At 43.6% G+C, this 26,484-nt stretch overlaps 1 protein-coding gene across 3 annotated transcripts in view; it reads right to left on the bottom strand.

The window, feature by feature from the left end:
* The window catches only part of fbxw8 (F-box and WD repeat domain containing 8), a 275,082-nt gene that overhangs the window by 14,870 nt on the left and 233,728 nt on the right, over positions 1–26,484 (bottom strand). For all 3 annotated transcript variants that reach the window (XR_005459979.1, XM_038790971.1, XM_038790982.1), the window contains exon 8: positions 19,762–19,889. Coding sequence is in view for 2 of the 3 variants with exons in the window: in XM_038790971.1 (XP_038646899.1) it covers positions 19,762–19,889 (128 nt within the window). In the remaining variant the exon portion in view is untranslated. The remainder of the gene's footprint in view (positions 1–19,761; positions 19,890–26,484) is intronic.

Genomic DNA, 26,484 nt, shown 5'->3' with positions numbered 1-26,484 from the left:
TTGCTTGTTCCATGGTGCTGTGAAAGTTATATTCAACTGTTTGTTGAAGTTCAGGCATTGTTCTGCCTTTCGAGGTAAAATTCTGGGTTTTGTAGCTTTAAAAGTGTAATTTTGAATTTTCGGGCAGTTTCCCTTTAAGTGGGCGTGTTCTGAGTCTTCTGACGTCATGTCGCTCGTGATGTAATGCGTAGTCATTGATTGCGCATGCGCAAATCGATCTTCATCCAGAGTGCGTTCTTTTTTCAATTCGAGGGCATGTGCAGAACGGTATTTTGCTGGGTTGTGTCTTTTCTGGTTGTGCGCATCTACATTATGTTCTCACGCAGGACGAATGCTTCTTCATCGAGTGCGATACCGCCTCTACCTCGTGGTAAGTTTTCGTGCCATTTTCACAAATTTTATACTCTAGGCATTCATTTCTGGACTTCCTGGCTCAAAGATAGATATCTTGGTCAATAGCAGCAGCAACCCGGAAGGGGGGAGGGGGGGGGGTGGGGAGAGAGAGAGAGAGAGAGAGAGGGGGGGGGGGCAAGGGGTGTTCCTTATTATAGTTTCTATATTTTTTTGCTACGGTTATGTAACTTAACATTGTGTTAACTTAAGTTGTTGTTAATATGTTGGGTTGTTCATTGAGGAGGGGCGAAGGTTCATGATTGTTGTCATTACTGTTATCGTTGGTATTTTAGTATGATTTGATGTTGTTGCATAAATTCAAAATTTTTCAATAAAAATTATTTAAAAAAAAATTATACTGATTCTTTGATTGTTCGTGATATAAACAGTTTTCCATTGCTATTTTTAGTATTAAATCGTTTTCCCTTAAGAGTTCTTGCCTTAAGCTTTCATCTCTTATTCCAAATACTATCTGATCACGAATCTTAGAATCATGCAGCATTAAAAAATTGCAGGAGTATACGAGAAGTTTTAGATCAGTTATGAAGGTAGTAACAGATTCTCCATTCTTTTAGTGATTATGTGTTCAAATTTAGTTTTATCTTTGCCTGCAGCAAAAATAAATGAGTTGTAGATTTCAATAGCTTGCTGTCCTGCTAGGGACAGAAGCAAAAGATTTGTCCAGCTTCTGAAGCAGTATTTAAATTGTTAGCTTCAAGATATGGTGCAAGAGGGAGGGATTCAAATTCCTGGGGCATTGGGACCGGTTCTGGGGGAGGTGGGACCAGTACAAACCGGACGGTCTGCACCTGGGCAGGACTGGAACCGATGTCCTGGGGGGGTGTTTGCTAGAGCTGTTGGGGAGGGTTTAAACTAATGTGGCAGGGGGATGGGAACCGTTGCAGGAAGTTGGAAGGTAGTAAAACAGGGACAGAAGCAAAAGGAAGTAAGGGGGAAAGTGCAAGGCAGAGAAGACATAGTCAAAAATCAAAAAGGGCGACAGTACAAGGTACAGTGACTGAGGGGAGCTCAGTGAATAGACCCAGTAATACTAAAAGGAGTAAAACTGGAGATGTTAAGATTCAAAACAGAGGTAAAAAAAACCAACATAAGTGTACTTTACCTGAATGCTCGTAGTATTCAGGTAAAGTAAATGAGTTGATGGCGCAAATCATCGTGAATGACTATGATTTAGTGGCCATTACTGAAACATGGTTAAAGGATGGTCACGACTGGGAGTTAAATATCCGAGGATATCAAACTATTCGGAAGGACAGAGTGGATGGTAAGGGAGGTGGTGTAGCTCTGTTATTTAAGGATGTCATCCGGGCAATAGTTAGGGATGATATTGGTGCTATGGAGGATAAGGTTGAATCCATTTGGGTGGAAATCAGGAATAGTAAGGCGAAAAAGTCACTGATAGGAGTAGTCTATCGGCCACCAAATAGTAACGTTATGGTGGGGCAGGCAATAAACAAAGAGATAACTGATGCATGTAAAAATGGTACAGCAGTTATCATGGGGGATTTTAATTTTCATGTCGATTGGTTTAACCAGGTCGGTCAAGGCAACCTTAAGGAGGAGTTTATAGAATGTATCCGCGATAGTTTCCTAGAACAGTATGTAATGGAACCTACGAGGGAACAAGCGGTCCTAGATCTTGTCCTGTGTAATGAGACAGGACTGATTCATGATCTCATAGTTAGGGATCCTCTCGGAAGGAGCGATCACAATATGGTGGAATTTAAAATACAGATGGAGGGTGAGAAGGTCAAATCAAATACTAGTGTTTTGTGTTTAAACAAAGGAGATTACAATGGGATGAGAGAAGACATAGCTAAGGTAGACTGGGAGCAAAGACTTTATGGTGGAACAGTTGAGGAACAGTGGAGAACCTTCCAAGCAATTTTTCACAGTGCTCAGCAAAGGTTTATACCCACAAAAAGGAAGGACGGTAGAAAGAGGGAAAATCGACCGCGGATATCTAAGGAAAAAGGGAGAGTATCAAATTGAAGGAAAGAGCATACAAAGTGGCAAAGATTAGTGGGAGACTCGAGGACTGGGAAATCTTTAGGGGGCAACAGAAAGCTACTAAAAAAAGCTATAAAGAAGAGTAAGATAGATTATGAGAGTAAACTTGTTCAGAATATAAAAACAGATAGTAAAAGTTTCTACAAATATATAAAACAAAAAAGAGTACGGTAAATATTGGTCCTTTAGAGCAGTGCATCTCAAACTATCTGATGTGGCGGACCGCAGTTTTTTTGTTTCAATGTGCCAGGGACCGGTGAGCGAAACAAGCCAATCCAGGATTACTGTCTCTTTCTTTTCTGGAAACACTCCAAGTACCGGCAGACGATGGCTCGCGTACCGGCACCGGTACGCGTACCACACTTTGAGAAGCACTGCTTTAGAGGATGAGGAGGGAGATTTAATAATGGGAACAGATTTTTTGGGTCGGTCTTCACAGAGGAAGACACAAATAACATGCCAGTGACTGATAGAAATGAGGTTATGACAGGTGATGACCTTGAGAGGATTGTTATCACTAAGGAGGTAGTGATGGGCAAGCTAATGGAGTTAAAGGTACACAAGTCTCCTGGCCCTGATGGAATGCATCCCAGAGTGCTAATAGAGATGGCTAGGGAAATTGCAGATGCACTAGTGATGATTTATCAAAATTCACTAGACTCTGGGGTGGCCCCGGTGGATTGGAAATTAGCAAATGTGACACCACTGTTTAAAAAAGGAGGTAGGCAGAGAGCAGGAAATTATAGGCCAGTGAGCTTAACGTCGGTAGTAGGGAAGATGTTGGAATCTATCATCAAGGAAGAAATAGCGAGGCATCTGGATAGAAATTGTCCCATTGGGCAGACGCAGCATGGGTTCAGATTACAGCAGGGATCCGTGTTGGGCCCACAATTGTTCACAATTTACATAGATGATTTGGAGTTGGGGACCAAGGGCAATGTGTCCAAGTTTGCAGATGACACTAAGATGAGTGGTAAAGCAAAAAGTGCAGAGGATACTGGAAGTCTGCAGAGGGATTTGGATAGGTTAAGTGAATGGGCTAGGGTCTGGCAAATGGAATACAATGTTGACAAATGTGAGGTTATCCATTTTGGTAGGAATAACAGCAAACGGGATTATTATTTAAACGATAAAATATTAAAGCATGCTGCTGTGCAGAGAGACCTGGGTGTGCTAGTGCGAGTCACAGAAAGTTGGTTTACAGGTGCAACAGGTGATTAAGAAGGCAAATGAAATTTTGTCCTTCATTGCTAGAGGGATGGAGTTTAAGACTAGGGAGGTTATGCTGCAATTGTATAAGGTGTTAGTGAGGCCACGCCTGGAGTATTGTGTTCAGTTTTGGTCTCCTTACTTGAGAAAGGACGTACTGGCACTGGAGGGTGTGCAGAGGAGATTCACGAGATTAATCCCAGAGCTGAAGGGGTTGGATTACGAGGAGAGGTTGAGTAGACTGGGACTGTACTCGTTGGAATTTAGAAGGATGAGAGGGGATCTTATCGAAACATTTAAAATTATGAAGGGAATAGATAGGATAGATGCGGGCAGGTTGTTTCCACCGGCGGGTGAAAGCAGAACTAGGGGGCATAGCATCAAAATAAGGGGAAGTAGATTTAGAACTGAGTTTAGGAGGAACTTCTTCACCCAAAGGGTTGTGAATCTATGGAATTCCTTGCCCAGTGAAGCAGTTGAGGCTCCTTCATTAAATGTTTTTAAGGTAAAGATAGATAGCTTTTTGAAGAAAAAAGGGATTAAGGGTTATGGTGTTCGGGCCGGAAAGTGGAGCTGAGTCCACAAAAGATCAGCCATGATCTCATTGAATGGCGCAGCAGGCTCGAGGGGCCAGATGGCCTACTCCTGCTCCTAGTTCTTATGTTCTTATAAAGCTGGAATTGTTGCTTAAACAGTTTACAATTTAGATTACGGTTATCGGTTGTCTTCAGATGTCTGGGAGCCTGCACTTGGTCCATCGAAATCGATTCGTTGTCGAGGATTCTTTTTGCTGCAATGACTTTACCAGTCGAATAATCGGTATCGGAACTTTATCTTCCTTGTTTGAATTTACTTACTAGTCTTTCTTAAAGCTCATTGTGACCTGGTATCATGTTATATTACGATTTTGTAACAAACATACATATATATATATATATATATAGTACTCTTTTTGTCTAGCCGAGTTGTTGAAATATAGGCGTAGTCTTCCAGTGATGACAAAATAATTTAATGAGTGATATGAAATAAACTAGTGAGTTATTTTTACTTCAATACTGAATTAGTAAAGATAATGCTATATACTAAGACCTATTAACTTCTCTCTAGCTGTTTCCCTTCTGTACTCTCCACACTCCTAATTCACACTCCTTGAGGAAAGCAGGAAAATCTTTTTATAGGTCTTGGTAGTGTGGCCATCTAGTGATCATTTGCCTTACTTGCTTAACATTACTTGATCATGTATTACTACATACAGAGCTCAAGCAGCCATGTAAAGTAAATCTAGGCTGGAAGGAAAACAAAATCTGCAAAATTCCTCCCTCACATCAGGCAAGTGAAACTGTGGCTAAATGGAGCCCTCTGAGCCCTCCACTGAATTTTGACAGGGCAGTATTCAATGATGTGAGTCACTGATTTGGGTACACCACAGCTGCAGTCTGGGTTACATGCAAGGCCCTACTTGTGCCAATTTGCTACACAAAGGCCTTGGCCAGTGTGCAAACGGTGGAGGAGTGCCCAATGTTGGCATGGCAGTTTGAAGTCAGAGGGGAGGTCTGTGGGATCAGTGATGGAGAGGTTTTTAATGGTGGCATGTTGGTTGCGTTCCAGCCTAGATACCCAGCTCAACACAAAGCTGTATCATCTTGGTACCCTCCGATCAACTCAACATTTTTTTTTTTTTTTTTTTTAAAAGGTCACAATATTATCCACCATTTTAGGGACCAAAACTGGATTTACTGCTCCAGATGCAGTCTAACCAAGGACTTCCTAGTATAGAAGATCTTATATGAGTGGTTCTATCAAGGGGTGCTATCCACTTGTGCTACCGTGCTTCCCATAAAGTCTATGAAAGCCTACCCAGTTCATTTAATCAACAAAAAGACTGTGAAGGTCTATCCACCCTCTTTGCACAACAAGAAAACAATGAATGTCTTATCACTGTATGTGAGAATAGTGACAATGTGATCACAATCAGCATACAAGATGTGCAACACCACAGCGAGACTGACAGATCTCAGGTCGACTGTACAAAGAACATAGCAATCAAAGTAAGACTATAAGTGAGACCACATCCATTGAAACCACATCTATCATAACCAACTTACAAGAAAATGAAATCTTGAAGACGGTGACTCCAGTCGAGGAGCACCAAGAAATCAAAGATGATTCACATGAACCTGAAATGACTCCAGAAGAGGAGTACCAAGGAATCAAAGAGCAATCAAATCAACGAGAAATGACTGATGTCACCAAGATCAATGCAACACCAGATCATTCACGCAAATTTCAAATCAAAAAGCTCAATGGAACATCAGACATCACAAAGGACACTGATACCGAGAAGTTTGAGAATGACTCAAATTATCCACAAGGAATAGTTATTGAGCGCAACACCATCAACAACAACAAAATCAACAACAATAACAGAAACAACAACTTGGACAACACGGTACAATTCTGCACATAAAGGACAATGTTACTGCACAGTCCAAAACAATGGCAGGAGGAGAAACATAACATGGACATTGTTCAGACAAACCAACTATCATGCCACCGAATTTCACAAATTCATTTTTGCTCCAAGGCAAAGTAGCAAAACAGTTTTCAAGGCAAATGACATAAGGAATCGATATCACAAGCAAAAGTAAAAGTCAAGGTCAGACAACAAAGGTGTTTTGACCATTTAAACACCTCATGGTGACTTGTTGGTACTTAAACAACAGCTAAGTCAGGTTCCAAGCTTGAACACTTTTTCGATACGACGAAGCCCACGAAAATCGAACAGACTCAAACTATGAACTTTAAAGTGATTCAAGTATTTGCTGTGCTATGCGTAAACCAATGCATTTCTAATGTAAACCACTGCATTTCTAATGTACAATTTTTTTTGTGTACACAAGAAAAATGTAAAAATAAAAGGGGGATGTAGTGATCTCTGTATGTAGTAATACATGATCAAGTAATGGTAAGCAGGGCAGCATGGTGGCACAGTGTTTAGCATTGTTGCCTACGGCGCTGAGGACCCGGGCTCGAATCCCGGCCCTGGGTCACTGTCCGTGTAGAGTTTGCATGTTCTTCCCATGTCTATGTGGGTTTCACCCCCACAACTCAAAAAAAAACCAAAATGTGTAAGTTAGGTGGATTGACCACACTAAATTGCCCCTTAATTTCCTCAATAAGAGTGTGTTCGGAGTGTGGAGAGTGCAGAAGGGAAACAGCTAGAGAGAAGTTTAATAAGATCTTGGTATATAGCATTATCTTATTTAATAGTTTAATCCACTCCTATTTGTTTGTTTACTAGTTCAGTATTGAAGTAAATAAAACTCACTATATTATTTGATATTACTCATTAAATTATTTTGTCATCACTGGAAGACTACGTCTATATTTCAACAACTCGGCTAGACAAAAAGAGTCATATATATATTACAAAATCGTAATATAACAGTATCTCGTCATAATGCCCCAGGCATTAAGAATGTAGCAAAAGCTAAATGGACTAACTGTTTTCTTCCTGCCCATCAATTTTTACAACTTTACAACAGAAATAAATTTGGACGCAGTCTAAAAAAGAGTGTTGAATCTGCCACAACTGAAAACCAAGTTCACCTCTTCCTCCATTTCTTTTTTACGCACCATTACGTCATCTAATCAGAGAAGCAATATGGCTCGCAAATTTTTTGGTATTTGGAGAAAGCTAAACCAATAACCTCTCTGCATTATTGAGGCCAGGTTGGGTTAGAGGCTGGAGGAATAACTGGACCAGAGTGGTGGGATTGAAAGTGGGAGTTGTGTGAGGTGTGGTTCAGAATAGTGCCACTAGCGATTCCTGTTGCAGCTGAGATAGACTTGGGGCCTGCTTCCTCACCCTGCCTCATAGAAAAACTAAAGCATATGGCCATTGGTTCACTGACTCGAATAATTGAGTATGCTAACCAGAGGAAAAGAACAGATTAGTTCCATTCTTTTTATCCCTGCAACAATTTCTACTTTGTAATGAATCCATTATAAGCAGATCCAAAGAAAGCCAGTATTCTATGGGAGTTTTGAAGATCTGCACATGATTGGTAAGTAGCCATTTAGTCACTCTATTTTTGAGAGATTGTGTAATAGAACCCATGATATGCCAGTGTTCAGAGATTACAAATTCCCAATCCTTCACTGCATTCCAGTTCCCTTCTAGCATGGGTCTTTGGTCTGCAACATGACAACAACCCACACATCCTAAAACATTTTTTTTCCAAAACTACTTACAAAATCAAATCTCATTCCCCACAGGAGAATCATCATGGGAAAAAGACAACAAGCCTTCATCACAGTGCTAGTGCTTTTACAGACACTCACATCTGCTAATGCAGAAGCTGTATCAATTTAAATACAAAGACAAACAAGAGCTTTTATTATTCATTTGTAAGAATTTGCCAGACAAAGTGCTCTAGAATTAATCAATCTAAAGTTCATAAAGTAATTTGACAATTAATCAATTATTCTGCAAGCTGCTACTCAGACACAAGTATCCTTTTCTTGGCAAGCACACTATACCCCACAATCTGACACCTACTGTGGGACTGGGCTGCCAACTGCACCCACAATTTACAGCTAAAAGTCTGCTCCTCAGAAGCAAAGAAAAATCCATTAAACTTTGGCCTTGTGCCACAATTCTACAATATTTGTGCTTCTATTACCATTTCCCCACTGTTTATGGATTATCATTTTGAGCAGCTTAGCCAAAGGACTGTCTGAGGAAATCTCTAAAGCACCTGAAACAAGGACCTTTTGGAGCCTTTAATCAACTAAATGGAATCTGAAATCTGCTCATTGAAGTGTTTTTCACAGGATTGCTACTGGAGCCTTCTCCGTACATATATTCCCTCATTCTCAATACACAGACATGTTGGTTTTTATATGATAGCGTTCAGTCTTTAATTTTAAAGCAAGTCTTTTCTTGCCAAATATATTTTGTGAGCAAAAAAAAAATCTTTTAACAGTTCTCATTGGAATACTAAAAGCATCAACCAAATGCTATCCATTTACTTAGTGAATAAACCAACTCGAGGGATAAAGCAGAGTCACCATCCATCAAAGATTTCAAATTGGAAAGTTATTTTTTTTTAAAAAGGTAAAGCATACTAAAGTATTTCTTTTAAAACAGTGTAAAGCAATCTGAAATTTTCCTATCAAAATATAATTAATGACCACATAGTAGATAACCTCCATTTTCACTGGTGCACACAGATAATCATTTGTATTCTTCACTTGCGGCAAATGACAGCCATGGCACCACCATTTGCACTTGACATGAGTCTGTCATACGTTGGCCACAAACGTCAACTGTCAATTTATTTGTACTCATATTATTTTATTTTTTTAAAAAATCTTTTTATTGGCTTTTCTCATATTTATAAACAGTTGTTACTTACATACATAACCTTTTTCTTGCCCGCACTAATTTGCTTTATTTTCCAGAGAGGTTTGTTTTGTCCTTCATTTGACTAACTGTGCATACATTTTGCTGCCCTCTGGATCGGTCTATGATATTCCCCCATCCTCCTCCTCTCCCCCCCTCCCCCCCACCCATTGGTTCCAGCACCCTTCCTTTTCCTCTTGTGGTTTCCCCGTTTTATCCCCCCCCCCCCCCCCCCCCCCCCCCCACACACCCCACCCCCGGGTTGCGCAGTTCTTTGTTCTTCGTCTTTTTTTTTTCCCCTGGCTTACTCTCGTTGCTGGCCTCGAACAGGTTTTGGAACAGGCCGACGAACAGCCCCCAAGTATCCAGGAAGCCTTCCTCTGACCCTCGGATGGCGTACTTAAGCTTCGCCAGATGGAGAAAATCCGAGAGGTCAGCAAGCCAGTCTGCAGCTTTGGGTGGTGCTGCCGATCGCCAGCCGAGCAGGATTCTCCGGCGTGCGATTAGGGAAGCGAAAGCAAGGGCGTTGGCCCCCTTCCCCATGTGTAGCTCTGGCTGCTCCAATACCCGAAGGTTGCCACTATTGGGCATGGCTTCACCCTCACCCCCACAACTTTGGACATTGCCTCGGAGAAGGCTGTCCAGAACCCAGCAAGCTTGGTGCAAGTCCAAAACATGTGGGTGCGGTTGGCTGGGCCCCTCTGGCACCTCTCACATTTGTCCTCCATCTCCGGGAAGAACATGCTCATTCGGGTTCTGGTCATGTGCACCATTTTAAGCTGCATTAGGCTTAGCCTTGTGCAGGAGGAGGTGGAGCTCACCCTGCTCAGTGCTTCGCTCCAGAGTCCCCATCCAACCTTTGTCCCCAGTTCATCCTCCCATTTTTGTCTGGTCCCATCCAGTGGTGTTCGGTCTCTGTCCAGTAGCTGTCCATATATTTTCCCACATAGCCCTCCCTTCTCGCTGCTTGTGCCTATCAGGTCCTCTAGTAGTGTGCTTTCTGGGGCCCAGAGGTACCCTACTGTCTCTTTGCGGAGGAAGTGCTTTATTTGGGGGTGTCTCAATTCCTGTCGTTTTGCTCGTTTCCACTTCCACGTCAGTTTGTCCATTGTCGCCAGTCTGCGCCCTACGTAGAAGTCCCCGACCGTCAGTGTGCCCCCGTCCCGCCTCCATCTTTTGAAGGTGGTATCTAGCATGGCTGCGGGGAATCTGTGATTGCCACAGATGGGAGCCACAAGGGACATTTTGGTTATCCCGAAGTGCTGTCTCAACAGGCTCCACGTTCTCAGCGTGGCCACTACCACTGGGCTCGTTGTGTACCTTGTTGAGGATGGGAGTGCTGCTGTGGCCAGGGCCCGGAGGGTTGTTCCTTTAAACGATGCCTCCTCCATTTGTACCCAATCTGTGTTGGGTTCTTGTACCCATCCCCTCACTTTTTCTGCCGTTGGTGCCCCGTGGTAGTATTGTAGCTTCAGTAGAGCCAGGCCCCCTCTGACTTTCCCTCTTTGCAGTGCCGGCTTGGGAATTCTCGAGTTCTTGCCCCCTCACACAAACGCCATGTCTGTGTTTTGGAAAAAGGCCTTGGGGATGAAGATCGGTATGGATCTAAACAGGAAGAGGAACCTTTGCAGAATGTTCATCTTGATTGCTTGCAATCTTCCCGCCAGGGAGAGTGGAAGTGAGCCACACCGTTGAAGGTCTTTTCTTACTTCCTCCTCCAGGCTGGTCAGGTTCCACTTGTGGATCTGTGTCCAGTCTCTGGCTATTTGGATCCCCAGGTAAGGGAATCTGTTCTAGGCCGTTTTGAACAGGAGCCCCTTCAGTACTGTCCCTCCCACTTTTGGGTTCACTGGGAATGTCTCACTTTTGCCCAGGTTAAGTTTGTAGCCCGAGAAGGTTCCAAACTCTTTCAGTATTTGAAGTATTGCCTTCAGTCCCTCCTGTGGCTTTGAGACATAGTAGAGCAGGTCATCTGCATAGAGTGAGACTCTGTGCTCTCTGTCTCCTCTCCGGATTCCCTTGCAGCACAATCCCGAGTAAGGCATAACACACATGTGCACAGTTCATGAGTCCATTGTCCTTGTTTGCGGTCTGTCCTCCGCTCTTTGTTCTGGTTTTCCCTTCCTTTTCTGTCCCCATGTCTTTCATTGCGGTTGCGTGTGCTCCTCCCCTAGTTTGTTCGCTCTAACGAACTCATCAGCTGCTGCTGGGTTGTTAAAATACAGCTCTTTCCCCTCAAATGTTACCCAAATTTTACCTTGCTTTTGTGCAGTGTTGATTTCGCCTTGTTGAATTCAGCCCATTTTTGGCCAGGTCTGCCCCAATGTCCTAATACACCCTTATGGTTATCCCTTCCAAAGTGCTCTGTTTCGTTTGCCGGGCCCACTTTAGGATTCTCTACCGGTCTTGGAACCGGTGCAGCTTTGCAATAATTGTTCTGGGCTGGTCCCCGGCTTTGGGCTTGGGTCAGAGCGACCTGTGTGCCCTGCCTATTTCCGGTGGGTTTGAAAGTACCTCCTTTCCCACTAGCTTGCCCATCATTTGGGTGATGTGGAGATGCCGGCGTTGGACTGGGGTGAGCACAGTAAGAAGTCTTACAACACCAGGTTAAAGTCCAACATGTTTGTTTCAAACACTAGCTTTCGGAGCACTGCTCCTTCCTCAGGTGCTATCATTTGGGTGATGTCGCCTGTTGGGTCTCTGCCCTCTATCCCCTCTGGCAGTCCCATTTTCGTGGTCCTCCACTTTCCCTCTTCGGTTCCCCTGGGCCGTTACTAACCTTTTCACCTCGGCTTCTAGAGTTATCACCCTGTCACTCTGGTCCGAGGCGGCCCTCTCCATCTCCAGAATCGTTTTTTTCTGCTCCTTCACTTCGTGTTCCAGGCCTTCGATGGTCTGCTGCATTTTGTGCGTCGTCTCCTTCATCATTGCTTGGCGCTCCGACCAGAGCGCCTCCATTATGCTGATTGCTGCATCCTGCTCATGCTCCGCTGCTTGGTCCACCATCGTTTTCCCTTTTAGGCTCGCCTGAACCCCCGCCTCGTCTTGTGGGGCCTTCTGCCTGCGTATCCGCCGCTCATGCGCCTTACTGCTACTGCTGCTTGCGTCTCGCTGTCCCTTCACCTTTGTGTTTTTCATTCCTCCAGCCATCTGTCTGTCTCTCTTTCTTTCCCCGCTGCTGTTCCTTACCCTGAGGTTGCTCGCACTTCCCCCGCTCCTCTGCTCTCACTGGGTCTGTCTCGGGCTTCGGGTTTCCTTTTTTTTTGGGGGGGGGGGGGTGGTTGTGGTTGGTTCCTTCCTCCCTTTCTCTCCTTCCTTGTTTCTTTCTTTCTTTATTTATTTACTTATTGATTTACTTTTATTTTTCCTCCTTCTCTCCTTTTCCCCCTTCTTTCTCACTGGGTCAGGAGGGTTCGGGAGCGAAGTTTCCTGGTGCAGATGGGAGTCCCTCTTTGTCTCGCTGCTCACCACGTGGTCCTACTCATATTATTTTATGTAAACACATAGCTCCATAAATAAAAGTTCAGTTGCAAAGTATCATAGACATAGAACATAAACAGTACAGCACAGAACAGGCCCTTCGGCCCTCGATGTTGTGCCGAGCAATGATCACCCTACTTAAACCCACGTAACACGTATACCCGTAACCCAACAATCCCCCCATTAACCTTACACTACGGGCAATTTAGCATGGCCAATCCACCTAACCCGAACATCTTTGGACTGTGGGAGGAAACTGGAGCACCCGGAGGAAACCCACGCACACACGGGGAGGACGTGCAGACTCCACACAGACAGTGACCCAGCCGGGAATCGAACCTGGGACCCTGGAGCTGTGAAGCATTGATGCTAACCACCATGCTACCGTGAGGCCCCTTATTATAGACCTCGGGACATCCCAAAACACTTCACAGCCAATGAAGTAGTTTCTGAAATTTTGTCACTGTTGTAATACAGGAAATGTGGCAGGAAAAACTTGTACTCAAGCTCCTGCAAACAATAATGCAATGACCAGAGAGTTTGCTTTTATGGATGTTTATTGAGGCATATAAATGGACCGGAAACAAAAGATAATTCCATTCCCCATCAAAATGGTCTGGTCTGATCGGATCTTTTAGGTCCACTTGAAAAGGATAGCTAGGGGTCTCGCTTTACCGGCTCGTAGGAAAGAAGAATGGAGCATCTGTCTTGACTTTCTGCTTAAATCTCTGGAGTTAGACATAAACCCATAACCTTCTGACTCAGGCGAGAGTGCTACACTGAGCCAACATTGACACAAAAGATAAAATCCACTGGACTGTGATGCAACCGAAAAACAACTGGTACTCACTGTAATAGACAGCAATATTCTGACCCAGGGCCCTGTCTGGTGCACTTGCAAATTTTTCTGAGCATATTGCTTGCTGTGCTTCTTGCTCAATGGAGCAGATTGGTGTATTAAAAAAAGTAGAAACTGCAATCATCAAGCAAGGCATTTTGATTCCTACCCAATTTGGGCAGTGCCAGCATTTATTGTCCATTGCAAATTGCCCTCGAGATGGTGGTAGCAAGCTGCATTCTTAAACAACTGCTGTTCGTATAGTGAAGATTCTCCGATTGTGCTGTTGGGCAGGGAATCCAGAATTTTGACCTAGCAATGAGGAACGAACAGCAATCTATTTACAAGTCAGGATGGCAAGCGACTTGAAGGGGCATGTGGTTGTGTTCCCATGTACCTGCCATCTGTGGTGAATATAACATGGTAAATTCACACTGTATATTGTAAGCGCAGTAGCGTTACCCGACCACTAGGGGGAGTAGCTCTGGGAATGCTCAGGAGCTTGTACAGGGCTCCACCCTTGGCTCCGCCCACGACTCCTCCCCCTAGTGCTGCTGTATAAATACCCTTGTCCAGAGTCAGCCTGCAGTTCACAGAGAGTTCATCAACAGGTAACAGGCTGGCTCTGAAGTAAGTTGATTAAAGCCTAGATTCATATCGGAAACACGTGTCTGGTGAATTGATGGTTCCATCACTGTCCTTGTTGTTTCAAGTGGTAGCAGTCACGGGTTTGGGAGTTACTACTAAGAAGTTTTGGCAAGTATCTGCAGTGTTGTTGCTACACTCTCCAAATGCCTGTCAGAAATTATAGTCTAATGCCACCAGATGCCTTCAGCCTTCCAAGTTGCCATCTCAGGTCTGGAAGAGAATGTCCTTGGCATATTCATCAGCTTTTAATTGCAATGACTTTCCTATATTTACTATGTTAACAAAAATGCTGCTTTCTTTTCCTCTGTGTTCCAGACAGGCGAAGTGAGGGTACCAAGTTGACCGAAACGCCTTACAGCCAATGGAGGATAAAGTTCAGGCCATCAATAAGGCACCGGCCCTGTGAAATACGACAGAACCAAATTCTTTCCTAGGCCTCGTAAACTACCATGGGAAATTTATCCAAAACTTAGTCACTTTATTGTCACCCCTGCACACACTGGTAAAAATGTGGTTGGGGCAGACGCCCAGAATGAAGCCTTCACGAAGGTGAAACAGTAGTTACTATCATCAAACATCCTGGCACATTACGACCCCAGGAGAGAACTGGCTTTAACCTGTGATTCCTCTCCATATGGAGTAGAGGTAGTCCTTTTCCATTATGGGACAGAGAGAACTATAGCATATGCATCCAGAACCTTGGTGGACAAGGGAAGATGCTATTTTCAGATAGAAAAGGAAGGATTGGCTGTTATTTTTGGGGTGAAGAAATTCCACCCATATGGCTACAGCTGACATTTCACAATTGTAACACACCCATAAACCCCTACTTTGCCTTTTCAAATAGGATAAAACAATCCCCCCCCCATCACCTCGGCTCGGATCCAACATTGACCATTATTGTTAGCCGCCCACGAAAACCCTCTTGAGCACCAGCAATAACATACATTGCCAATGTAGATGTCTCAAATCGACTCCCGCAGACGCCCTGAGTTGCCTCCTGCTGTCCACAAACTTGGTTGCTCTGCCGGCATTGGAAGAAGTCATGATGACGTTGAACTTCCTGGATATCTTGCTAGTACCCGTGAAACAGATTCAAGCGTGGACCCAGAAGGACACCAGACTGGTAAAATTATGCCATATGATCCTCAGTAATGGGATCAGAGAACACCCCACGATGACATGAAGCCCTTCCTCAATAAATGCTAAGAGTTGAGTGTAGAAGATGGCATTATCGTGTGGGGACCCTGAATAGTCAGTGCCCAATTCTGATGGAATTACACAATGGACACCCCGGGGTATCCAAGATGAAAATTCTTGCTGCGAGCTACGTCTGGTGGCCCGGGCTCAATTCAGACATCTGGTGAAGCAGTGCTCCTTGTGCCTGGTGAACCAGAAGCTCCCACATTCAGCTTCTTTGCACCCATGGAAATGGCCAGGAGGACCATGGGAATAGGTGCTCGTGGACTTTGTTGGCCTGTTCCTGGGATCGATATTCCTTATTATGGTCGAAGCTCACTCAAAATGATTAGCAGTAAATCATATGTCCTCCATGACTTCTCATGCAACAACAGAAAAACTCCAGCAAAGTTTCTGAACCAACAGTACACCACAAGTCTTCATATGTGATAATGGTACTTCCTTTTATCAGTGGAGAATTTCAGGAATTAAACACATCTGCCCAGCACAGTACATCCATCATCTAATGGCCTGGCTCAATGGGCAGTTCAAACATTCAAAATCGAATGCAGAAATAGCCTTCTGGTTCCCTAGATGCAAAATTGGCTCGGTTCCTCTTTGACGAGAGAACCACGCTGCACACGACGACGTGAATTGCAACAGCGGAATTGTTAACGGAACGGTTCAACCTGCTGTTTGCAAACTTGGGTGGAAGGTGGAGTCAAGACAGGAGACCCAAATAAATTGAATTATGACACCAGAAGACCCGGAAGGACTTTCAGAACAGGAAATGCCGTCTATGTGCGGAACTTTGGAGATGGATCCCAATGGAACCCAGGAGTTGTACTGGTAAAGACTGGTCCAGTTTCTTACAAAGTCAAAGTCCAAGGGAAGGGCATGAAACAACACCTGGATCACCAGGAAGCAATGAACCTACTTCAGCAGAAACAATTTCAGTAGAGACAACGTCCTTGATGCCCGGTGTTTATACCTCTAGCAAGGCATTCAGCCTATGGGGACTGAGCGGCGTTCCCCCTACAATGAAGATTCGAAATTGAGACGGAGGATATTGATCCTACAACCGAGGGTCAGCACTGAAGAGACTTCCATCCTTGGGCCTTCGGCACTCAACAATGAAGTGACATCCTCCCAAGTCACATTTCACACGCAACCCCCCCCCCCCCGCCACCACCCCCGCCACCCCCCCGTCACCCCACACCGCCGCCCACCCCCTCACACCCACCCCCAATCTGGTTCCAGCTGTTGTCAACTCAAAGCCTTGGGTTCGTGACCAAGATGCCTCTTGTTTGCAGTGTGAGGGGGATGATTCGGACCTTGGAGGTGGGAAACGTGATAATCCTCACAAGGACCACGGGGGGGAAAATCGCTGATGATTTCCTCATGGGCTTCGTAGAATACAAGTTCCAGTGGTGAGCAGCTTGAGGCCCCTCAGCTGGGGTTCGTTATCAGGAATGTAGTCCTGGGCTGGGACGTTGTTTTGTGTGCAACGGTAGCAGCTTTATTTTCACCTTAAAATAAACCAGTTTGGCCTTTCACTCTGTACGCCCTGCAATTTCTACAGTCTTGGATCCCAGAAATAGCAAATTCTGTACTGGAAATGGAGGCATACCAAGCTATAAAGCAAACTGTTCAGGCAAATGTCATATAGAGCACAAACCTGTATTAGGACTTTGCTGACACCGAGTATTCATATATACAAGTTCATAAGATATAGGAGCAGAATTAGGCCATTTGGCCTCAAGTCTGCTCCGCCATGCAATCATGGCTGAACTCATCCTGGCCTTAACTCTACTGTCCTGCCCGTTCTGCATAATCCTTCAACCCATTACCAATTAAACGTCTGTCTAACTCCTCCTTAAATTCACTCACTGTCCCAGCATCCACCGCACTCTGGGGTAGCGAATTCCACAAATTCACAACCCTTCGGGAGAAGTAGTTTCTCCTCAACTCTTTAAATTTGCTACCTCTTACCCTAAGGCTATGATCTCTCATTCTAGAATGCCCACAAGTGGAAGCATCTGCTCCACGTCTACTTTACCCATACCTTTTATCATCTTGTATACCTCAATTGGATATCCCCTCATCTTTTACTCTAGAGAAGTACAGGCCTGAACTGTTCAATCTCTCTTCATACAACAAACACCCTCATCTCTGGAATCAACCTAGTGAACCCCCTGTGAACTGCCTCTAATGCCACTACACCTTTCCTCAAGTAAGGGAATCAAAAATGTGCATGATATCCCAGGTGTGGTCTCACCTTGTATAGGTTGCAACAACACTTGAAAATCAACGCACCATGAGTATGCACCACCAGAGCATTAGAAATGTCTTCACCAACAAACCACAAAATCTTGAGCAGCCAAACCAGCATCTTGCGGTAATATTTCAGAAGCAATTCTCATATTGAACATAAATGGTTATTGCAGCAATGTGGAGGACTTGGAAAGAGGAAGCCCTAATTACTAATTAGAAGGGGTCTTACCTCACATGGGAGAATGTTCCCTCCTCTTTAAAAATGATTCTTATTTTGTTTTAAGGATTTTATTTTCAAAAGTTTAATGATGTCAGGTAAAAAGCAATTGCATCAATTTATTTAGTTGGCAAAAATGGAGGTGCTCTTTACCCACACTCCTCTGCAACTGTGAAAAAAACCCTATTATTTTTATAATAACAACTTATATTATGCAGCAGCACCTTTGCATGTAATGAAATGCGTTGTAGGAGCAGTTTAAAAACAAAGTATGACACCAAGCCACATAAGGAAGTATTAGATCAGATGACAGACAGACAGAATTTACAGTGCAGAAGGAGGCCATTCGACCCATCAAGTCTGCACCGGCCCCTGGAAAGAGCACCCTACCCAAGCCGGCACCTCCATCCTATCCCCGTAACACAATAACCCTACCTAATCTTTTTGGATACATAGGGCAATTTAGCGTGGCCAATCCACCTAACCTGCACATCTTTGGAATGTGGGAGGAAACTGGAGCACCCGGAGGAAACCCACGCAGCATGGGGAGAATGTGCAGACTCCACACAGACAGTGACCCAAGCCGGGAATCGAACCTGGGACCCCACAGCTGTGAAACAACTGTGCTAACCACTGTGCTACCGTGCCGCCCAACAAGTCGGGCCCGAGAGGTAGGTGTTAAGAAGTGACAATAACAAAGTAAACATTTATTTTGAGTTCAGGAAGCAAGTCAGCCAATACAACATTCTGGCTCCATTGGTTTGAGCCCACTGATGTTTAAATGTTAAAATAATCCTGATCACCCTAGTCAATAGTTCTTACTTTCCCCACAGCCACTTCAATAGTATCAAGTATTAATGTCCTGCTTCATGAAACATGTTCCCAAATTGAACCATTTCTTTACCTCTCTTCCTACTTTCCAAAGCTTCATAAATATCAGAATAAATGTGAAATTAAACACAATTAACAGGCAATCACAATTGACACAAACTATACAAGGGTCACCAAGTCCCAAATTATGATTAATGGTCTTCACAAGTGATTCAAATTACTAAGAGGTCCGTCTCAACATCTTTAAATTAAAATAATTGCAAATTGTCCGTACTGTTACTGCATCTAGGTCATAGGCTGTCACACTGCACATTGCTCCTCTGATTTTCTGAATCACAGACAACAAACAGAAAGCTTCTTGCTCAAGCCTGGTAATATTAATTATTACGAAGGAGTCGTGAACACAGCCCAGGTCCATCACACGAACCTGCCTCCCATCCATTGACTTCATCTACACCTCCCGCTGCCTGGGAAAAGCAAGCAGCGTAATTAAAGACCTCTCCCACCTGGCTTACTCACTCTTCCAACTTCTTCCATCAGACAGGGGATACAAAAGTCTGAGAACACGCATGAACAGACTCAAAAACAGCTTCTTCCCCGCTGTTACCAGACTCCTAAACGATCCTCTTATGGACTGACCTGATTAACACTACACTCCTGTATGCTTCACCCAATGCCGGTGTCTATATAGTTACATTGTGTACCTTGTGTTGCCCTATTATGTATTTTCTTTTCTTTTCATGTACTTAATGATCTGTTGAGCTGCTCACAGAAAAAATACTTTTCACTGTACCTCGGTACACGTGACAATAAACAAATCCAATCCAAGTTTGTAAATGCGATGGGATACAGCCTCACAAATGAATTTGTCAATTCATATTTGAGGAAATAAACTATGAGTCATGAACAACGCTATTTAAAGGAAAGTTGGTTATTTATTTAAGCTCGAATATCTACACTAAGTTTGAAGGGAATCTAGAAACCGATAAGAGAAAGTTACTGCGTTTTTAAGTATCCAAGCGTGCTTCTATTAACCATGTCTTATATTGGTATTTACAAGTACAATAATGCTCATTTCTAAAAAGGATCTCAATGTTTCATAACATTTATGAGGTTTGATAAAATCTGACAAAGCAATTGCATTCAAATGCGGAAGCAAAATTGCTTGGGGGAATAAAGATAAAAAGGACATTAAAACCAATATAAACAATCAAGCATGAAGATCCAGATTTTATATAAATATTTTCCACATACTTCCTATCCTTGTTTCCAGTAACAGCTAGATAAGGAGGACTGTCCTTCAGGTTCACACAGGTGAAGTCTCCTGCGGAGTTCCCCAGTGTTGCCAAAGGTTGGGATGTTTGTAGACAGTAAACCTGGACCTAAAAGGCAATAAGGGTTATGTAATGATAAAGTACGCCAGACTGAAATACTAGAAACCATATCAAACGTTTTAAATACAACAAACTTTATTTTGTTGTAACTATTAGTATATATTGCAATGAGAGTTAGATGAACAGTCAATACCTACTTTGTGCTACATTTTCCTGCCGGAATAGAAGAAAGAATAACCTCAGGACTAACTCAGATCTGTCCCTGCAGATGACTAATGTACTAACATATTAAAACACAGGTACTGTGTTTGGTCCTGGATGACTGAATATGTTGGAAATTTTTCAAAACAATGCCACAAAAGGATTGACCTGATATCAGCCTTAACAGATGGGTCAGAATGTAAATGATTAATCCTTATTAAAATCAACCAAAAAAAAAGTTTGTATTTGCGAGGTCTCTGAATTTATATTTCGCAACTATTTTTGTCTGCCATTTATGTCATTATACATAGGTCACAGGATTAGCCCCATGAATCCATTACTGACTTGGATAATTGATTATTTTCTTTGTTACCTATGTATTGAATATTGCTCTACTGTGGTCAACTCGTCAAATTTTAAAAAGGTCATCAAAAAGAGTTAAGTAACGTTCCCAGGAGCACAGCATGGCTTTTGAAACAGTATGGACTGACTGCAAGAAACCACTAAGGTGAGTAATTCAATTTTCAATATTCCAGATTGGAACAATGAGTAACACTATCAGGAGCTGACGGCTGAATACAGAGAAGAATTATGCATAATTATTGTGATATTTTACAAAGAAAGGTCAAAATGCGTCTGATTAATGCACTTAAAAATCATTTTCAGAGACAAACCATTTGTTTCAGATATACTCAAAGCATCAGTTTATAGCCTCAGGCTTGGGCTACGTTTTGGTAAATAGGTCTCATTTCTGAATATATTGTTGGGGTACAAAATATTCTGGGAGTTTACATAATTCAAGGTTTCACTCTTCTTTGATACATATAGTTTTCTCACACAAAGCCTAAGGACTTTAATAGGCAGATAATCAACTTTTTAAACTTTGCGAAGTATTCCATTATTATTCAACAAATTGGTCATTTATATTTTCATGTAAATATTTAAATAATAAGTCACCTACTGATGACTGAATAAAGCTGCAAAACAATTCTGGAAGTGGCAGTGAAATACTAAATGGTTAAGGGCAGAAACTTTCACCTTGAGAGTTCTAAGATGAAGCATCATGTAACCTCCACCAACATTTTTGCATGTCGCATATAGTAATAATCAGCAACATCAGTGTCTTGCAACTCGTAAATTTGGGGCTGTGGATCCAAAATTTACATATACTTTGATTAGGCCAAGGGCGCAGATTGCGCTACTAAAATTCAGTTATGATTCTTATTTTATTTTTACTGGATCCTGAAATTGCAATATGAAAAACTGCTGTATAAATCCTTGTATCTATCAACGATTCCTCTCTCTACTGTTGTTTTATTAGCTGATTTAAAATGAATGGGTGAGTTTTTCAGCTAAAAGAGGATTTTGAGATCAAAGAATATTGGGCGCGATCCTGTGGCCGCTCTGTGCCGGAAACATAGCTCGACCAGCCCTGGATCGAGGCCTAACCCCAGGAACGACCAACCTGACCACCGATGCTGGAACCAACTACGTGACCTGGCCCAACCTGACCCAGGAAGACCTTGTCAACGACCAAAATCCAAACTAAAAACAGTGAAGTCCCCCACACAAGGACCCAAACGCGGCAAAAGGTAGGCCATCCTCACAGTATGCAGAGGCCTGACTGAATGGCGAACATGCCACTCCCCCCCTCCCCACAGAACCCTGAAATCGCAACCAGCACCTGGGACCCTGCCAGATGCAACCACTTACCTTCCACAAGGTCAGACTTCTCTCATCAGTTCCCAGGACCATCCATCGCCGACTGAGGAAGTGAGAGATACGCGCCAGTCTGCAGGTGAGACTCAAACAACGTGGTTTCAAATTTCCTATTACCAGCATACCCCTGGCAAACGTCTAAGTGATCGAATATAAGCTGGACGAGCTTAACGCGCCTCTTAACTCTGAGGGAAGCGATACACTACTGTGTGCTAAGTTTCACAGAGACATGGCTCACTTCTGCCTCACCGGACTGTGCCACTCAACCCAAGTGCTTCTCAATTAACCGGAAAAACCGCATGGCAATATCGGGCAAGGCGTAGGGTGGTGGGATTTGCCTCCTCGTAAACTCCTCCTGGTGCTCAGACATGGCAGCTCTGGTGAACTACTGGTCCCTGGAATACTGATTGTGAAGTGCCGCCCATACTACGTTCCACGGGTGTTCACTTCTGCCATCATCATAGTGGTCTGTATCCTACTCCAGGCGGAAGTGAAGAAGACACTTGATGAATTGTACACCGCTATATATAACAGTGAAACAGAATTCCTGGAGGCCTCGTTTATCCTGGCCGGGGACTTCAACTAGGCCAACCTCAAGAGTGGACTGCCAAAATTCCACCAATACATCTCCTGCCCACCAGGGACTCCAATATCCATGATCACTGCGACACAAACATCAAGGACACTTACCGATCCATCCCCGACCACAGTTCAGAACATTGGACCACAAGACGGTGCTCCTTAACCGGCATATAAGCAGAAATTTCAGCAAGAGAATCCGGTTAAGAAGGTTGTGCAATGCTGGTCCGAGGCAACGGAAGAGTTCTTATGCGACTGCTTGGGAGTCAGTGGACTGGTCCATATTCAAGAACTCAGCAGCCAACCTAGATGAGTATGCCACCACCATCACAGACTTCATCAGTAACTATGTCGATGATGGCACGCCAAAGAAGGTAGTACGTGCGTTCCCCAATCGAAAACCATGGTTTAATCAGGAGATCCTCTCCCTATTGAAGCCCAGGTCTGAGGAGTTTAATATAGGCGGCCCTGATCTATACAAGAAATCAAGGTACAACCTCCGCAAAGCCTTCAGGGATATCAAGAGACAATGCCAGACTAAGCTACAGTGACAGACTAACGACACGGACTCCAGTCGGTTGTGGCAAGGCTTAATCAACATAACGGGCTATAAAGCAAAACCGAGTAGAATGTCCAGTGACAGCGCACCCCTCCCCGATGAACTCAATGCATTCTATGCTCATTTCGAGCTGGAAGCCAACAAACCGTTGTCAACTGCCCCAACAGCCTTGGACATACACATACTAACGTCAGATCAGCCTTCTTAAAACCCACAGAAAACAACAGGTCCTGATCGCCTCTTGTCGTGCACTCAGATCCTGCCTGTTTCAACTGGCAGGTGTGTTCACAGACATCTTCAATCTCTCCCTACTCCGTCCCAAGGTTCCCACCTGCTCCAAGAAGACCCCCATCATACAAGTGCCATAGAAGAACCAGGCAACTTGCTTTAATGACTAATGTCCGGTGGCCTTGACATCTATCATTATGAAATGCTTTGAGAGATTGCTCATGAGACACATTAACTAAATTTTTCCCAGAATGCCTTGATCCATGGCAATTTGCGTATCGCCACAATTGGTCCACAGCAGGCGCTATCTCCCTGGCTTTGCACTCATCCCTGGAGCATCTCAAAAACCAGGACTAATATATCAGACTCCTATTCATTGACTACAGCTTTGCCTTCAACACCATAATCCCAGTCAAGCTCATATCCAAACTCCAAAACTTGGTACTTTGCTCTTCCTTCTGCAACTGGATCCGCGACTTCCTGACCCATAGACAACAATCACTAAGGATAAGCAATGACACTCCTCCACGATAATCCTCAATACCGAGATCCCGCAAGGCTGCATACTTAGTCCCCTATGATACTCTTTACACACACACGACTGTGTGGCAAAATTCGGCTCCAACTCCATCAACAAGTTTAATGATGACACAAACGTAGTGGGTCATATCTCAAACAGCAATGAGTCAGAGTACAATAGGGGTATAGAGAATCTAGTGTCACTGTGAAACAACAATTTCTTCCTCAATGTCAGCAAAACTAAGGAGCTGGTCACCGACTTCAGGAAGCGAAGTGTCCGTACACAACCCCTCCCTGCATCAATGGTGCCGAAAGTGGAGATGGTTGACAGCTTCAAATTCTTAGGTGTGTACATCGCCAACAATCTGTCCTCGTTCACATCGACGCTACGACCAAGAAAGCACAACAGCGCCCATATTTCCTCAGGAAACTATGGAAATTTGACATGTCCACATTGACTCTTACCAATTTTTGCAGATGCACCACAGAAAACATCCAATCTGGCTGCATCACAGCTTGGTATGGCAACTGCTCAGGCCAAGACCGTAAAAAACTACAGAGTTGTGAACAGAGCCCAGTCCACCATGCGAAACCCACCTCCCATTCCTTGACTGTCTACACCTCCCACTGCTTTGGGAAAGCGGGCAGCATAATCAAAGACTCCTCCACCCGGATTATTCTCTCCTCCAACTTCTTCCATCCGGCCGAAGATATAAAAGTCTGAGAACACACATTGCAGATTCAAAAGCAGCTTGTTCCCCACTGTTACCAGACTCTTGAACGACCCTCTTATGAATTGAACCGATCTCTCCACGCATCTTCTCTACTGTTGTTAGTACGATACTCCGTATGCTTCACCCGATGTCCAAGAACATAAGAACCAGGAGCAGGATTAGGCCATCTGGCCCCTCGAGCCTGCTCCGCTATTCAATAGGATCATTGCTGATTTTTTTTGTGGACTCAATTCCATTTACCTGCCTGCTCATCATAACCCTTAATTCCTTTACGTTCAAAATCTATCTATCTTTGCCTTAAAAACATTCAATGAGGTAGTCTCAACTGCTTCACTGGGCAGAGAATTCCACAGATTCACAAACCTTCGGGTGAAGACATTCCTCAACTCAGTCGTAAATCTGCTCCCCCTTATTTTGAGGCTATGACCCTTAGTTCTAGTTTCACCCCCATTGGAAACAACCACCATGCTTTTATCTTATTTATTCCATTCATAATTTTACATGTTTCTATAAGATCCCCCCCTCATTCTTCTAAATTCCAATGAGGATAGTCCCAGTCTACTCAGTCTTTCCCCATAAGCCAATCCTCTCAACTCCGGAATCACCTAGTGAATCCCCTCTGCACCCCCTCCAGTGCAAGTACATCCATTTTCAAGTAAGGAGACCAAAACTGTACATAGTACTCCATGTGTAGCCTCACCAGCACCCTATACAGTTGCAACATAACCTCCCTGTTTTTAAATCATCCCTCTAGCAATGAAGGACAAAATTTCATTTGCCTTCTTAATCACCTGTTGCATCTGTAAACCAACATTTTGTGACTCATGCACTAGCACACCCAGGTCTCTCTGCACAGCAGCATGTTTTAATATTTTATCATTTAAATAATAATCCCGTTTGATGTTTTTCCTACCAAAATGGATAACCTCACATTTGTCAACATTGTATTCCATCTGCCAGACCCTAGCCCATTCACTTAACCTACCCAAATCCCTCTGCAGAGTTCCGGTATGCTCTGCACTTTTTGCTTTACCACTCATCTTAGTGTCATCTGCAAACTTGGACACATTGCACTTGGTCCCCAACTCCAAATCATCTTTGTAAATTGTGAACAATTGTGGGCCCAAAACTGATCCCTGAGGGACACCACTAGCTACTGATTGCCAACCAGAGAAACACCCATTAATCCCCACTCTTTGCTTTCTATTAATTAACCAATCCTCTATCCATGCTACTACTTTACCCTTAATGCCATGCATCTTTATCTTATGCAGCAACCTTTTGTGTGGCACCTTGTCAAAGGCTTTCTGGAAATCTAGATATACCACATCCATTGGCTCCCCGTTATCTACCGCACTGGTAATGTCCTCAAAAAATTCCACAAAATTAGTTAGGCCCAACCTGCCCTTTATGAACCCATGCTGCGTCTGCCCAATGGGACAATTTCCATCCAGATGCCTCGCTATTTCTTTCTTGATGATAGATTCCAGCATCTTCCCTACTACCGAAGTTAAGCTCACTGGCTTATAATTACCCACTTTCTGCCTACCTCCTTTTTTAAACAGTGATGTCACATTTGCCAATTTCCAATCCGCCGGGACCACCCCAGAGTCTAGTGAATTTTGGTAAATTATCACTAGTACATTTGCAATTTCCCTAGCACTCTGGGATGCATTCCATCAGGGCCAGGAGACTTGTCTACCTTTAGCCCCATTAGTGATAACAATCATCTCAAGGTCCTTACCTGTCATCGCCTCATTTCTATCAGTCACTGGCATGTTATTTGTGTCTTCCACTGTGAAGACCGACCCAAAACACCTGTTCAGTTCCTCAGCCATTTCCTCATCTCCCATTATTAAATCTCCCTTCTCATCCTCTAAAGGACCAATATTTACCTTAGCCACTCTTTTTGTTTTAGATATTTGTAGAACCTTTACTATCTGTTTTTTTATTCTGAGCAAGTTTACTCTCATAATCTATCTTGCTCTTCTTTATAGCTTTTTTTAGTAGCTTTCTGTTGCCCCCTAAATATTCCCAGTCCTCGAATCTCCCACTAATCTTTGCCACTTTGTATGCTTTTCCTTCAATTTGATACTCTCCCTTA

The sequence above is a fragment of the Scyliorhinus canicula genome, chromosome 1 (genome assembly GCF_902713615.1).
Source record: "Scyliorhinus canicula chromosome 1, sScyCan1.1, whole genome shotgun sequence".
Lineage (NCBI taxonomy): Eukaryota > Metazoa > Chordata > Chondrichthyes > Carcharhiniformes > Scyliorhinidae > Scyliorhinus > Scyliorhinus canicula.
The sequence above is the reverse complement of the archived record's forward strand: the minus strand, read 5'-3'. Positions and strand labels throughout refer to the sequence as shown.